The sequence below is a fragment of the Giraffa tippelskirchi genome, chromosome 5 (assembly GCF_054371585.1).
Source record: "Giraffa tippelskirchi isolate mGirTip1 chromosome 5, T2T-mGirTip1v1.2.pri, whole genome shotgun sequence".
In the NCBI taxonomy this organism is placed as follows: Eukaryota; Metazoa; Chordata; class Mammalia; order Artiodactyla; family Giraffidae; genus Giraffa; species Giraffa tippelskirchi.
Genome location: NC_137279.1, coordinates 88,274,526 through 88,289,266, shown reverse-complemented (window position 1 = coordinate 88,289,266; position 14,741 = coordinate 88,274,526). Strand labels below are relative to the sequence as shown.

General features: G+C 41.5%; 1 protein-coding gene across 7 annotated transcripts in view; it reads right to left on the bottom strand.

Moving 5' to 3' along the window:
• Positions 1–14,741, bottom strand: part of CD48 (CD48 molecule) — an 85,918-nt gene that overhangs the window by 30,052 nt on the left and 41,125 nt on the right. Inside the window, exon 2 of one of the 7 annotated variants that reach the window (XM_081491673.1) lies at positions 2,880–2,986. The exons of the other annotated variants lie outside the window; for them this stretch is intronic. Coding sequence (XP_081347799.1) covers positions 2,880–2,893 — 14 coding nt within the window. The 5' untranslated portion in view covers positions 2,894–2,986. The remainder of the gene's footprint in view (positions 1–2,879; positions 2,987–14,741) is intronic. 7 annotated transcript variants of the gene reach the window in all.

Below are 14,741 nucleotides of genomic sequence, written 5' to 3'. Positions count from 1 at the left end.
TCAATTGCACTTCAAAAGCAAACAAACAAGCTCATAGAAAAAGATCAGATTTGTGGTTACCAGAGGCTGGAACTGGGGGGAGGGGAATTGAAGGAAGGTGGTCAAAAGCTACAAACTAACAGTTACAAGATAAACAAGTACTAGGAATGTAATGTACACAAGATAAATATAATTAATGTTGCTGTATGTTAAATATGAAAGTTTCAAAGAGTAAATCCTAAAGTTTTCATCACTAGAAAAATTTTTTTGTCTATTTCTTTATTTCTTTATCTATATGAGATGATAGTTGTTCTCTAAATTTGTGTACCAATCATTCATGATGTATAAAAGTCAAATTTGTGGTGGACCCCTTAAACTTATACAATGCTATATGTCAATTACAGCTTAATGAAACTTGAAGGTAAAAAAGAGCACTAATCCACAATGAGGGTTCCACCCTCATGATGTAAATATCTGTCGAAGGCCCCATCTTCTAAGAGATTGGTGTTGTTGTTGTTCAGTCGCTCAGCCGTTTCCGAGTCTTTGTGACCCCATGAACTGCAGTACACCAGGCTTCTCTGTCCTTCACTATCTCCCAGAATATGCTCAAACTCATGTCCATTGAGTCAGTGATGCCATCCAATCATCTCATCTTCTGTTGCCCCATTCTCCTCCTGTCCTCAATGTTTCCCAGCATCAGGGTCTTTTCCATGAGTTGGCTCTTCACATCAAGTGGCCAAAGTATTGGAGCTTCAGCTTCAGCATCAGTCCTTCCAATGAGATACAGGGTTGATTTCCTTTAGGATTCTCTAGTTTGATCTCCTTGCTGTCCAAGCGACTCTCAAGGGTCTTCTCTAGCACCACAGTTCAAAAGCATCAATTCTTTGGTACTCAGCCTTCTTTATGGTCCAACTCTCACATCTGTATGTGACTACTGGAAAAACCATAGTTTTGACTATATGGACGTTTGTAGGCAAAGTGATGTCTCTGCATTTTAATACACTGTCTAGGTTTGTCATAGCTTTTCTTCCAAGGAGCAAGCATCTTTTAATTTCGTGGCTTCAGTCACAGTCCACAGTGATTTTGGAGACCAAGAAAATAAAGTCTGTCACTGTTTCCATTTTTTTCCTATCTATTAGCCATGAAGTGATGGGACCGGATGCCATGATCTTATTTTTTTGAATGTTGAGTTTTAAGCCAGCTTTTTCATTCTTCTGTTTCACCTTCATCAAGAGGCTCTTTAGTTCCTCTTTGCTCTCTGCCATTAGGGTGGTATCATCTGCATATCTGAGGTTATTGATATTTCTCCCAGCAATCTTGATTCCAGCTTGTGCTTCATCTAGCCAGGCATTTCGCATGATGTACACTGCATATAAGTTGAATAAGCAGGGTGACAGTATACAGCCTTGACCTATTCCTTTCCCAATTTTGAACCAGTCCATTGTTCCATGTCTGAGTCTAACTATTGCTTCTTGACCTACATACAGGTTTCTCAGGAGGCAGGTAAGGTGGTCTGGTATTACCATCTCTTAAAGAATTTTTCACAGTTTGTTGTGATCCACATAGTCAAAGACTGTAGCAATTTAAAGATTAAGATTAAACAAAAGACCTAAGGTGTAGGGAGGACACACAGACAACCAGTCTATTGCATGCTAGCAATACTAACATTTAAAGACTTGTAAAGGAAGAGACATACACGAATGAGACTGACAACAATTCCTTAGAAGAGTGGGAAAAAAATTTAAAGTTTTTGAAGGAGTTCAGAGAAGACAAGATGGCAGAGGAGTAGGTGGATGTGGAGTACATCTCTCTCCAAGGATGCATCATGAATACACCTTCGGATGCAGAAGACCTCACAGAGCACCAGCTGAGTACTGGCAGGAGTCACTGACCACTGGAAAGGAATATAAAGACTCATGCAAAACTTGGTAGGATGAAGGTAGGAAGGGAAAAAGAGGAGGAGAGTGAGCAGGATGGCCTGCACCCAGATAGTGGGGGAGCTGAAGCAAGGGTGAGATCCCCATATCCAGGGCAATTGTTTAGGACAGAAAGGAAGGCTGTCAGAGAGTGAAGCAGCTAATCTGTGCAAGTCTGAATGGTGTGAGAACCACATAGATAATCCGTACCACAGCCTTTTGTACACCACACAGGGATGCAAGTCCATGGGAATGCATAGCGGCTGGGAGCTGGAGTGTGGGGATTGGAGAGCAATACCAGGGCAAGAACTGCTGTTGACTTTGGGGAGACAGCTGAGAGGATGGGAGGAAGGAAATCCACATGGGGAATGCCCTTGGAGAAAAGCTAGGAGGCCACTGAGATAGGGCACTACTACAGGGAATAGAGCCGTCACTGTAGCCTCTCTCTCCCCACATGCCAGTGCCAACAGCTGACCAATAGAGAAAGACCTCAGTGAGGGTGGCACACTGAGCAACTGACATGTGGAGCAACAGAGAAGGACCCCAACCAGGGTTGCCCTTTGAGCCCTTCCTGTGCTGAGCGATAGAGAAGGACTGGTAAGGGAGGCCTTTTGAGCACCAGCTGCCAGCGTTTGGAAAAGAACTCTAATAGTGCCGTATCTTCTGTGTCTGTGGCCTCCTGCTTCCCTGCACACCTGGCACCGCTGGGATCCATGTGATCCAAGCAGCAGTGCCACCTGCACACCCAGTCCTCACTGGGGTAGACCCAAGTCATCCAGGACAACTTCAGCAGCAAACTTCTATGGATGACCCACATGCAGAGGTGGAGAAAAAACCACAATTGAGCTCCAGGAGTGGAGTGATTAAGAAAGAGGATCAAAAACTTTCCCACCAGCTATACAAGCTGCAGATTAAATCCACATAATCAGCTATGTAGACTGTATGTCTGGAGAAGGCAATGGCAACCCACTTCACTGTTCTTGCCTGGAAAATCCCATGGATGGAGGAGCCTGGTAGGTTGCAGTCCATGGGGTCGCTAAGAGTTGGACACGACTGAAGCGACTTAGCAGCAGCAGCAGCAGACTCTATGTCTATGGAATATATAAAAGAACAATGAGTGTTCCCACAAAAGAAAATGCTCTATCTCAAGCAGCTGTGGACCTTGGCGGCAAGAACACACAGAAGTAGGGCCAGATCAGAATCTGAGCTGCCCCACAGCAGGTCCAGAGTGCAGCCCTCTCCAGTATTGGAGGGCTTCCTAAGAAGGTGGAGGTGGACTGTGGCTCACAGCAGGGGAAAGGACACTGACAGCTGAGAATCAAGAAAAGCATTCGTTATTATTCCTTTATTTTGATTCATTCTGTAGTTGATCCTGGATTTTTTTTTCTCCTCTTTGTTTTCTCTGTTGCTGCGGTTGTTGTTTTTATTGTTATCGCCATTTAAGCTTTTGGAACCTTCTAAAAATCACACATTTATTTCTTTTATGTATCTCTACTTCTACTTTGGCTTTCTGCAATTATCTGGGGAGGTTTGTTGTTGTTGTTCTAGAACTAATCAATGAATTTAGTAAACTCACAGGATACAAAATCAATACACAGAAATCTCTTTCATTCCTATACACTAACAACAAAAAACTGGAGTGAGAAATTAATAAAATCATTCCATTCAGCACTGCAACAAAAAGATCAAATACCTACCAAATCACAGAACTAGAACAAAACATTTCACAATTTGCATGGAAACACAAAAGACTTTGAATATCCAAAGCAATAGGAATCAACCTTCCTGACTTCAGACAAAACTACAAAGCTACAGTCATCAAGACAATATGGTACTGGCACAAAAACAGAAATATTTTCCAATGGAACAAAATAGAAAACCCAGAGATTAACCCACATACCTATGTGTACCTTATCTTTGACATGGGAGGCAAGAATATACAATGAAGTATAAACAGCCTCTTCAATAAGTGGTAATGAGAAAACTAGACAACTACCTGTAAAAGAATGAAATTAGAACACTTCCTAACACCATGCACAAAAATAAACCCAAAATGGATTAAAGACCTAAATGTAACGTCAGAAACTATAAAACCCTTAGAAGAAAATATAGGCAGAACACTGTGACACAAATCACAGCAAGATCTTCTTTGACCCACCTCCTAGAGTAATGGAATGAAAAAGAAACAAGTGGGACCTAATTAAACTTAAAAGCTTTTGCACAACAAAAGTAACCATGAATAAGACAGACAGCCCTCAGAATGGGAGAAAATAATTGCAAATGGATCAGCTGACAAAGGATTAGTCTCCAAAATATATAAGCAGCTCATGAAGCTCAATACCAGAAAAACAATCAATCAAAAAATGGATGGGAAACCTAAGAGGACATTTCTCCAAAGACATATAGTTGGCCAACAAGCACATAAAAAGATGCTCAACATTGCTCATTATTGGAGAAATGCAAATCAAAACTACAATGAAATATCACATCACACCAGCCAGAATAGGCATCATCAAAACATCTAAAAACAATAAATGATGGAGAGGGTGTGGAAAAAAGGGAATCCCTCTTGCAATGTTGGTAAAAATGTAAATTGATACAGTCACTCTGGGAAACAGTATAGAGATTCCTTTTAAAAGGCTAGGAATAAAACTATCATATGACCCAACAATCCTACTCCTGGGCATATACTCTGAGAAAACCATAATTGAAAAAGACACATGTACTCCAGTCTTCAATGCAGCAGCTGCTGCTGCTGCTGCTAAGTCGCTTCAGCCGTGTCTGACTCTGTGTGACCCCATAGAGGGCAGCCCACCAGGCTCCACCGTCCCTGGGATTCTCCAGGCAAGAACACTGGAGTGGGTTGCCATTTCCTTCTCCAATGCGTGCAAGTGAAAAGTGAAAGTGAAGTCGCTCAGTTGCGTCTGACTCTTCGCAACCCCATGGACTGCAGCCTACCAGGCTCCTCCGTCCATGGGATTTTCCAGGCAAGAGTACTGGAGTGGGTTGCCAGTGCCTTCTCCGCTTCATTGCAGCACTGTTTGCAATAGCCGGAACATGGAAGCAACCTAGATGTCTGTCGAGAGTTGAATGGATAAAGAAGTTGTGGTACATATATACAATGGAATATTACTCAGCCATTTAAAAAAATGAATTTGAGTCAGTGAGGTGGACGGGGCTTTCCTGGTGGTTCAGCAATAAAGAATCTGCCTGCAGGAGATGTGAGTTCAACCCCTGGATTGGGAAGATCCCTGGAGGAGGGCATGACAATGCACTTCAGTATTCTTTCCTAGAGAATCTCACGGACAGAGGAGCCTGCTGGGCTACAGTCCACAGGGTTGCAAAGAGTTGGACATGACTAAGGCAAATTAGCGTGCATGCTCACAGTGAGGTGGATGAACCTAGAGGCTATTATAGAGAGTGAAGTAAGTCAGAAAGAGAAAAAGTATTGTATATTAATGCATGTGCATATATAGAATCTAGGAAAACGGTACAGATGAACCTAATTGCAGGGAAGGAACAGAGATGTAGACATAGAGAACTGACTTGTGGACACAGTGGGAGAGGGAGAGGGTGGGATGAATTGAGAGACTAGCACTGAAAGATATACATTAGCATATGTAAAATAGATAGCTAATGGGAAGCTGCTATATAACATAGGGAGCTCAACCCCATACTCACACAACCTAGAGGGGTGGAATGGGATGGGATATGGGAAAGAGTTTTAAGAGGGAGGGGACAGATGTATACTCAAGGCTGATTCACATTGCTGTATGGTAGAACGAACACAACATTGTAAAGCAATTATCCTCCAATTAAGAATACATTAAAAAAAAAGAATCCAAAGAACTGGGATGTTTACAATGTTAGATGCTTCAGAAATGAAATGCTCTGTTACAGGGATGTGTCCATTGCAAAGTATATAAACAGGCAATTTATAGTATAAGAAGAAGAAAATGTTTAATAAGCATAAAAAATGCACATTCAAACTAGGAATCAGAGAAAATCAAATTAAACAAATATTTATATTACCTTCAAGTTGGAAAAAATTATTTAATTGATAGATTCCAGTGATGATAAAACTAGAGGAAACCAGACAAATACACTGTTCATGGGAGTATAAATTGATACAATCTTTTTGGAGGAAAATTTGGTGTTATCTATCAAAACTTTAACTGTATAATACCTTGGTATGATCCCCTTCATAGATCACTGCCTTTGTGAAGTGAAGGGGCTTGAGTAACTCAACAAAGCTATGAGCCATGACGTGCAGGGCCACCCAAGACAGACAGGGTCATAGCGGAGAGTGCTGATGAAATGTGATCCACTGAAGAATGGCAAACCACTCCAATATTCTGGCCACAAGAACTCCATGAACTATATGAAAAGGCAAAAAGGTATAATACCAAAAGATGAGCCCCCCACCCCTAGTCCGAAGGTGTCCAATATGCTACTGGGGAAGAGCAGAGGACAATTACTAATAGTTACAGAAAGAATGAAGCAGTTTGGCCAAAGCAGAAATGGTGCTCAGTTTAGATGTGTCTGGTAATGAAAGTAAAATTTGATGCTGTAAAGAACATTATTGCATGGGAACCTGGAATGTTAGGTTCATGAATCAAGGTAAATTCGATGTGGTCAAGCAGGAGATGGCAAGAATAAGCATCAACATCTTAGGAATCAGTGAACTAGAATGGACGGGAATGGTCCGTCTGAATTTAACTCAGATGACCATTGTATCTGAGATTCCGTGGTGGCTCAGTTAGTAAAGAATCCACCTGCAATGTGGGAGACCTGGGTTCGATCCCTGGCTTGGGAAGATCCCCTGGAGGATGGCATGGCAACCTGCTCCAGTATTCTTTGCTGGGAGAATTCTCACAGACAGAAGAGCCTGGTGGGCTACAGTCCATGGGGTCACAAAGAGTTGGACACGACTGAGTGACTAAGCACAGCACAGCATTATATCTACTATTGTGGGAAGGAATCCCATAGAAGAAATGGAGTAGCCCTCAAAATCAACAAAAGAGTCCGAAATGCGATAGTTGTGTGCAACCTCAAAAACGACAGAATGATCTCAGTTCGTTTCCAAGGAAAACCATTCAACATCACAGTAATCCAAATATCAGTGCTGAAGAAGCTGAAGTTGATCAGTTCTATGAAGACCTACAAGACCTCCTAGAACTAATACCAAAAAAGATGTCCTATTCACCATAGGGGATTGGAAATGCAAAAGTAGGAAGTCAAGAGATAACCTGAAGTAACTGGGAAGTTTAGTCTTGGAATACAAAATGAAGCAGGGCAAAGGCTAACAGATTCTGCCAAGGGACTGCACTAGTCATAGAAAAACCCTTTTTCAACAACACAAGAGACGACTTTACACATGGACATCACCAAATGGTCAATACTGAAATAGAATTAATTACATTCTTTGTAGCCAAAGATGGAGAAGCTGTATACAGTCAGCAAAAACAAGACCTTGTGGCTCAGACCATCAGCTCCTTATGGCAAGATTCATGCTTAAACTAAAGAAAGTGGGTAAAACCACTAGGTCAGAGACAATCGAAATCAAATCTTCTATGATTATACAGTGGAGGTGAGGAATAGAGTCAAGGTATTAGATCTAGCAAATAGTGTGCCTAAAGAACTATGGACAGAAGTTCATAATATTGTATAGGAGGCAGTGAACAAAACCATCCCAAAGGAAAAGAATGCAAGAAGGCAAAGTATTACAAATACCTGAGGAAAGAAGAGAAGTGAAAAGAAAGGGAGAAAGGGAAAGATATACCCAACTGAATGCAGAGTTCCAGAGAATAGCAAGGAGAGACAAGGCATTCTTCAATGAATAATGCAAAGAAATAGAGGAAAACAACAAAAAGGGCAAGACTAAAGTTCTCTTCAAGAAAATTGGAGATATCAAAAGAATATTTCATGCAAAGATGGGCACAATAAGGACAGAAACAGTAAAGACCTAATAGAAGCAGAAAAGATCAAGAAGAGATGGCAAGAATACATAGAATAACTACACAAAAAAGATTTTTATGACCCAGATAACCACGATGGTGTGGCCACTCACCCAAGAGCCAGACATTCTGGAGTGTAAAGTCAAGTGGGCCTTAGGAAGCACTGCTGCCAATAAAGCTAGTTGAGATGATTGAATTCCAGCAGAGTTATTTAAAATCCTAAAAGATGATTCTATTATAGTGCTGCACCAATATGTTAACAAATTTGGAAAACCCAACAGTGGCCACAGGACTAGAAAAGGTCAATCATCATCCCAATTCCTCAGCAGGACAGTACTAAAGAATGTTCAAACTCCCAGACAATTGCATTCACCTCCCACGCTAGTAAGAGTATGCTCAAAATCCTTCAAGCTAGGTTTCAGCAGTACATAAACCAAGAACTCCCAGATGTTCAACCTGGGTTTAGAAGAGGCAGAGTTCAAATTGCCAAAATTTACTGAATCATAGAGAAAGCAAGGGAATTCCAGAAAAATATCTACTTCTGTTTCATTGACTACTCTAAAGCCTTTGACTGTATGGGTCATAACAAACTGTGGAAAACCCTTAAAGAGATGGGAATAACAGACCATCTCACCTGTCTCCTTAGAAACCTGTATGCAGGTCAAGAAGAAAGAGTTAGAACCTTACACGAAACAACTGACTGGTTCAGGATTGAGAAAAGAGTATGACAAGGCTTTTTTGTTGTTGTTATTGTCCTGTTTATTTAACATTTATGCAGAGCACATAATGAAGTGTGCTGAGCTGGATGAGTTACAAAAGCTGGTATCAAGATTGCCAGGAGAAATATCAACAACCTCAGAAATGCAGATGATACTACTCTAATGGAAGAAAGTGAAGAGGAACTAAAGAGCCTCTTGATGAGGGTGAAAGAGGAGAGTGAAAAAGCCAGCTTAAAAGTCAATATTAAAAAACCAAGGTCATGGCATCTGTTTCCATTAATTCATGGCAAATATAAGGGGAAAAGGTGGAAGCGGTGGTAGATTTCCTTTTGGGGGGCTCTAAAGTCACTGTGAATAGTGGCTGCAGCCATGAAATTAGAAGATGATTGCTTCTTGGCAGGAAAGCTATGACAAACCTAGACAGTGTATTAAAAAGTAAAGACATCACTTTGCTGAAAAGGTCCGTATAGTCAAGGCTATGGTCTTTCCAGTGGTCTTGTATGGATGTGAGAGTTGGACCATAAAGCAGGCTGAGTGCCAAAGAATTGAGACTTTCATACTGTGGTGTTGGAGAAGACTCTTGAGAGTCCCTTGGACAGCAAGGAGATCAAACCAGCCAATCCTAAAGGAAATCAACCCTGTATCTCATTGGAAGGACTGATGCTGAAGCTGAAGCTCCAATACTTTGGCCACCTGATGTGAAGAGCCAACTCATGGAAAAGACCCTGATGCTGAGAAACATTGAGGACAGGAGGAGAATGGGGCGACAGAAGGTGAGATGATTGGATGGCATCATTGACTCAATGGACTTGAGTTTGAGCATACTCTGGGAGATAGTGAAGGACAGAGAAGCCTGGTGTACTGCAGTTCATGGGGTCGCAAAGACTCAGACATGGCTGAGCAACTGAATAACATCAATCTCCTAGAAGATGGGGCCTTTGGCAGATGTTTAGATCATGAGGGTGGAGCCCTCATTGTGGATTAGTGCTCTTTTTTACCTTCAAGTTTCATTGAGCTGTAATTGACATGTAGCATTGTATAAGTTTAAGGAGTACACCATAAATTTGACTTTTATACATCATGAATGATTATTACACAAATTGATGGAACACTTATCATCTCATATAGATACAGAAATAAAGAAATAGAATAAATCATGGTATTAATATGCTGTGGGACAATATGAGGCTATAATACAGAATGAAACAGAAAAGAACTTATTGATCTAAAAGAAATCTGTTACATATTGTTGACAAAAAATTGTAAACAAATACACACAAGACCTTTTTTAAAATTTATTTTTTTGAAGTATAGTTAATTTACAGTGTTGTGTTAATTTCTGCTGTAGAAAAAAATGATTCAGCTATAAATAGATAGATATTCTTTTAATATTCTTTTTGAATTAAGTTTTATTTGGGGTAAAATGAGGACCTTATCCTAGGATTTATCACAGGATATTGAATATAGTTGGGTTTCTCTGGTGGATCAGTGGTAAAAAGAAATCATATGCCAATGCAGGAGACACAGATTCAATCCCTGGGTTGGGAAGATCCCTTGGAGAAGGAAATGGAGAGCCACTGCAGTATTCTTTCCTGGAAAATCCCATGATCAGAAGAACATGGTGGGCTATAGTTCATGGGGTCACTAAAGAGTCAGACATGACTTCGAAACTAAACAACAATAATTGAGTTATTTCTCTGTGCTGGGTAGTAGGACCTCATTGTTCATCCATTCTATATGTAACAGTTTGCATCTACTAATCCAAAATTCCCACTCCTGTTTTATTTCACCTCTCTGATTCATTTCTTTTGTTCATTTTTATTACTGGTAGTTCCCAGAATTGTATCCTTCATCCTTTCTCTTCTCACATATGGCCCCTAAATGATTTATTCTTTTTCTATGGCTTCATCTACACCCTATCATGTTTATATTCATGATGGAATTTTTCTAATATCAAGATGGTAATGTTAGAATAGCATTGATGCAAAAACCCACAAATTTATAGAATAAAATTATTAAAAGAAGATATTGTTGATATCAGTATAGGCAATTGGCATACCAGTCTAAACATGCATTGGATCTAGCTCATTCAGTTACAACTTTACAAGAGTGGCATATTTTTCATGCACCCAAGAATGTTCCTCTTTTTTCCTGGTACCAAATGTTAACTTGAAATGTCTATAGAGTTCTTGGGTCATCACCTGCAACTTCCTCAACTCTGTACATGTTATTCAAGTCTTTTATGACATTTTTGAGGCAGAAGGTAGAACTTTCAGCCTTTGTGGTGCTCCCCTATCCAGCTGACTGTTAAAATCACCACCATTTACCTCCTCGATGTATAGTTCTTTAATAGGTGAGTAAATCTTAAGGCCTCACTGTACCCTCACTATTGTCTGGTTAACACAATTTTCTCTCTCTAACAAGCAAGGCCAGTCAAAGATGGTTTTCCTCCAATTCTGAGAGGTAATCTCTAAACCGTTGGATGTTGTCTAGCATGATAGGAGTGTCTGGGGGCTTGCAGCTCCAGATAATAATAATATGATTTAGGGCTGGAGATTTGAGCCACATCAAAAATATGATTCAAGGTGGGGGCTTTGGATCATTCATACATATCAACTCAATTTCCTGAAAGGCTGAAAATTGAAATCAACCATATTGGAGCCTAAACGATGGAACCCCAACAGTACTGAGTGTAGACGCCAAGACTGGAGTAAGCATCTCTGATTGACAATACTTCATGTGTATTGTCATACATCATTGCCAGGAAGAGTTAACACTGTTCATGGCTCCAAGGCAAAGAACTATTGGAAGATCCATGTTTAAAATCCTTCTGGACTCTGCCAGAAACCTCTCTTCTTTTGGCTTATTTTAATCTGTATCCTTTCCCTATAATAAACTGTAATCATGAGTATAGAAGCTTTCAGGGATTTTCTTTTAACAAATGGAGAGAGAGACCCAGAAAGATCAGCAAAGCAAGAAGCTCACACAGTGGCTGTGTGGGCAGAGCCAGGATTCAATACCAAGCCCTGCTGTGTGCACTAATTCCCTGTGTCCAGTTCTGTTCTTGTTAACAGGGGCCTGTGATGCTGAGGTTCATATCTGCTGCCTTGGTTTGAGTACAGAACCACCTGGAGAGCCTGGTATTTCCACCTGGTTACAAATTAAGAACCTTCACGTGAATTCTAATTAGTTATCAAAATAGAGTACAGTTTTGGGAAACCCCTGAATTTTCAGCTAGTATCAGAAGTAAGAAAGGTCTTAGGGACTGCCCCCTAACTTCACAGTTGGCTAACCTTCACAGAGACTCTCTGGATGTTGAGAAAATGTAGACTGAAATCCCAACACTTTCTCCCGTTTTGGATCTTTCAGAATTGCAGACAAGCTTATCATCGGTGTGGGAATCATAGCCATAGGGTTAAAACAAAGGTTTTCTACTTTTCTGTGAATATTATGGAAGATATTATATTCCATTCATTTATCACACTATTCTCTAGTCACTCTCCACTGCTCCCATTATTTGAGTAGAATAGTTTACAACTCTGACTGTGCTGTTATGTTCTTGGGAGGTAAACTTCTTGTATGTTTCAGTAAATGTGCCATCTCCCTTTAAGATTAGATAGAAAAACCTTTATCTAGACTAAGGAAAAAAGAAAGATGATTCAAATAAATAAAATAAATGAAGTAGTGTACATTACAACTGATACCACAGGAATACAAAACATCATAAGAGACTGCTATGAACTACTATACATCAACGAACTAGATAACCCAGAGGCAATCAATAAATTCCCAGAAATGTGCAACCTGTCAAGACTGAATAATGAAGAGATAGAAAATTTGAACTTCTCCAATATCTCAGGGAGGTTTCCCTGGTGACTCAGACTGTAAAGAATCTGCCTGCAATGCAGGAGATCTGGATTCAATCCCTGGGTTGGGAAGATTCCCTGGAGGAGGGCACAGCAACCCACTCCAGAATTCTTGCCTGGAGAATCCCCATGGACAGAGGAGCCTAGTGGGTTACAATCTATGGGATAGCAAAGAGTCGGATACAACTGAGTGACTAAATGCAGAAAATTTGTAAGGACCAATAACAAGAAAGGTGATTGAATCAGTAATCAAAAACTTCTCAACATAGAAAAAACCAAACAGACAGCTTCACGGGTGATTTCTACCAAACATTTAAAAAAGAATTAACAGTAATTCTTCTCAAACTCTTCCTCAAAAATTGAAGAGGAGGGAACATCCCTAAATTCATTTTTATTACACTAGCATTACCCTGATACCAAAACCAAGTAAGGAACTAAAGGAAAAGAAAGCTACAGGCCCACATTCCTGATGAATATAGATGCAAACATTCTCAACAAAATACTAGCACACCAAATTCAACAAAATATTAAAAGAATTATACACCATGATCAAGCAGAATTTATCTCTAGGATTTCAACACATGTGAGTAAATAAATGTGATAAATTATATTAACAGGATGAAAGATAAAAATAATATAATCATCTTAATAGATGCAGGAAAAAACATTTGAAAAAAATCAGCATTTTTTCAAAATAAAACTCGCAACAAATGGGGTATAGAAGTAATATACCTCAATGTAGGAAAGGCCATATATGGGAGATCTGTGCTAAGATGGCGGAGGAATAGGACGGAGAGACCACTCTCTCCCCCACAAATTTATTGAAAGAACATCTGAACGCTGAGCAAACTTCACAAGACAACTTCTGGACGCTGGCAGAGGACATCAGGCATCCAGGAAAAAAAGCCCATTATCTTCAAAAGGAGGTAGGACAAAAGATAAAAGATAAAAAGAGAGACAAAAGAGTTAGGGACGGAGACCCGTCCCGGGGAGGGAGTCGTAAAAGAGGAGAAATTTCCAAACACCAGGAAACCCTCTCACCTGCGGGTTTGGGGGAAGATTTCGAATCTCGGAGGGCAACATAACCGGGAGAAAAAATAAATAAAACCCACAGATTACGTGCCTAAAGGCAACTCCCAGCAAAGAACCCCAGACGCTCGCATCTGCCACCAGCAAGTGGGGGCTGAACGGAGAGGAGCCGGCGGCACTGCTTAGGGTAGGGACCGGGCCCGAGTGCCCTGAGGGCAATCTGAGGGAGCTAATGTGAGATAGCAACCTAAACTGTGGGACAGCCAGAGAGAGAGAACTATCCCGCGAAAAGCCCAAATCTAAGGCACTGCCAGCCCGCTCACAGAACAAAGGACTGAGCAATACCAGAGGAGAGCTAGCCGGCTGCGGATCGCCCCATCCCCCGCCGGACACAGAGAGCAGGTGGGACCAGCCAGAGCCGGAAAGGGGCAAACTCAGCCCCAGAGAGGGCACACCCTACGAAACTGCAAACAGGCTTCCAGTTTCTAAGCAAAGACTGCCTGATATCCCAGAGGGTCGACAGCTGCCGGGAGGGTCGCAGCCAGAGACCAGCTCCCTAGAACTGACACAAAGCACACCGGAGCCGGGCGCGCCCGTAAACTGAGGGGGGGGACCAGGGAGGTGATAAGCCGCACCGCCCCAACAAGGGAGAGTGCGTTCGCCAAACTCCTGGCCGCCTGAGCTGCTCCGACCGGGAATGGCACAAACCACGGGCCCAACCGAGTCTGCGCCTTTGTGGAGTACCCGGGAACCTGAACCTGAACGGCTTAGACCTGGGAAGTGCGCGCATCTCAGGGCCCACTCCCCGGCCAAGTAACCTGAAGCCTGAGCAAGGCAGACTGGGAAAGCACACACGCCGTGAGCGGGGGGCAAACCCAGTGCAGCCGAGACGCTGCGAGCTCTCCACACACACGCCGGTGATATTGGTTTGCAGTGTTCCTTCCTCCCCACAGCACAACTGAACAAGCGAACCTAAAGAGACCACCTCCGCCCCTTTGTGGTAGGGCGGAAATTAGACACTGAAGAGACCTCTAAACAGAAGCCAGATAAACAGAAGGAAGAGCTTTGGAAGTGAAGGGCAACAGATTAAAATCCCTTTAGTTAACACCGACTGCGTTGAAAGGGGCCTATAGATCTTGAAAAGTATAAGCAGGAACAAGGATCTATCTGAAACTGAACAGACCCCACACTGCTCACAACAGCTCCAGAGAAAGTCCTGGATATATTTTTACTATCATCTTTTTTTTTTTAATTTTTTTAACATGTTTTTTCTTT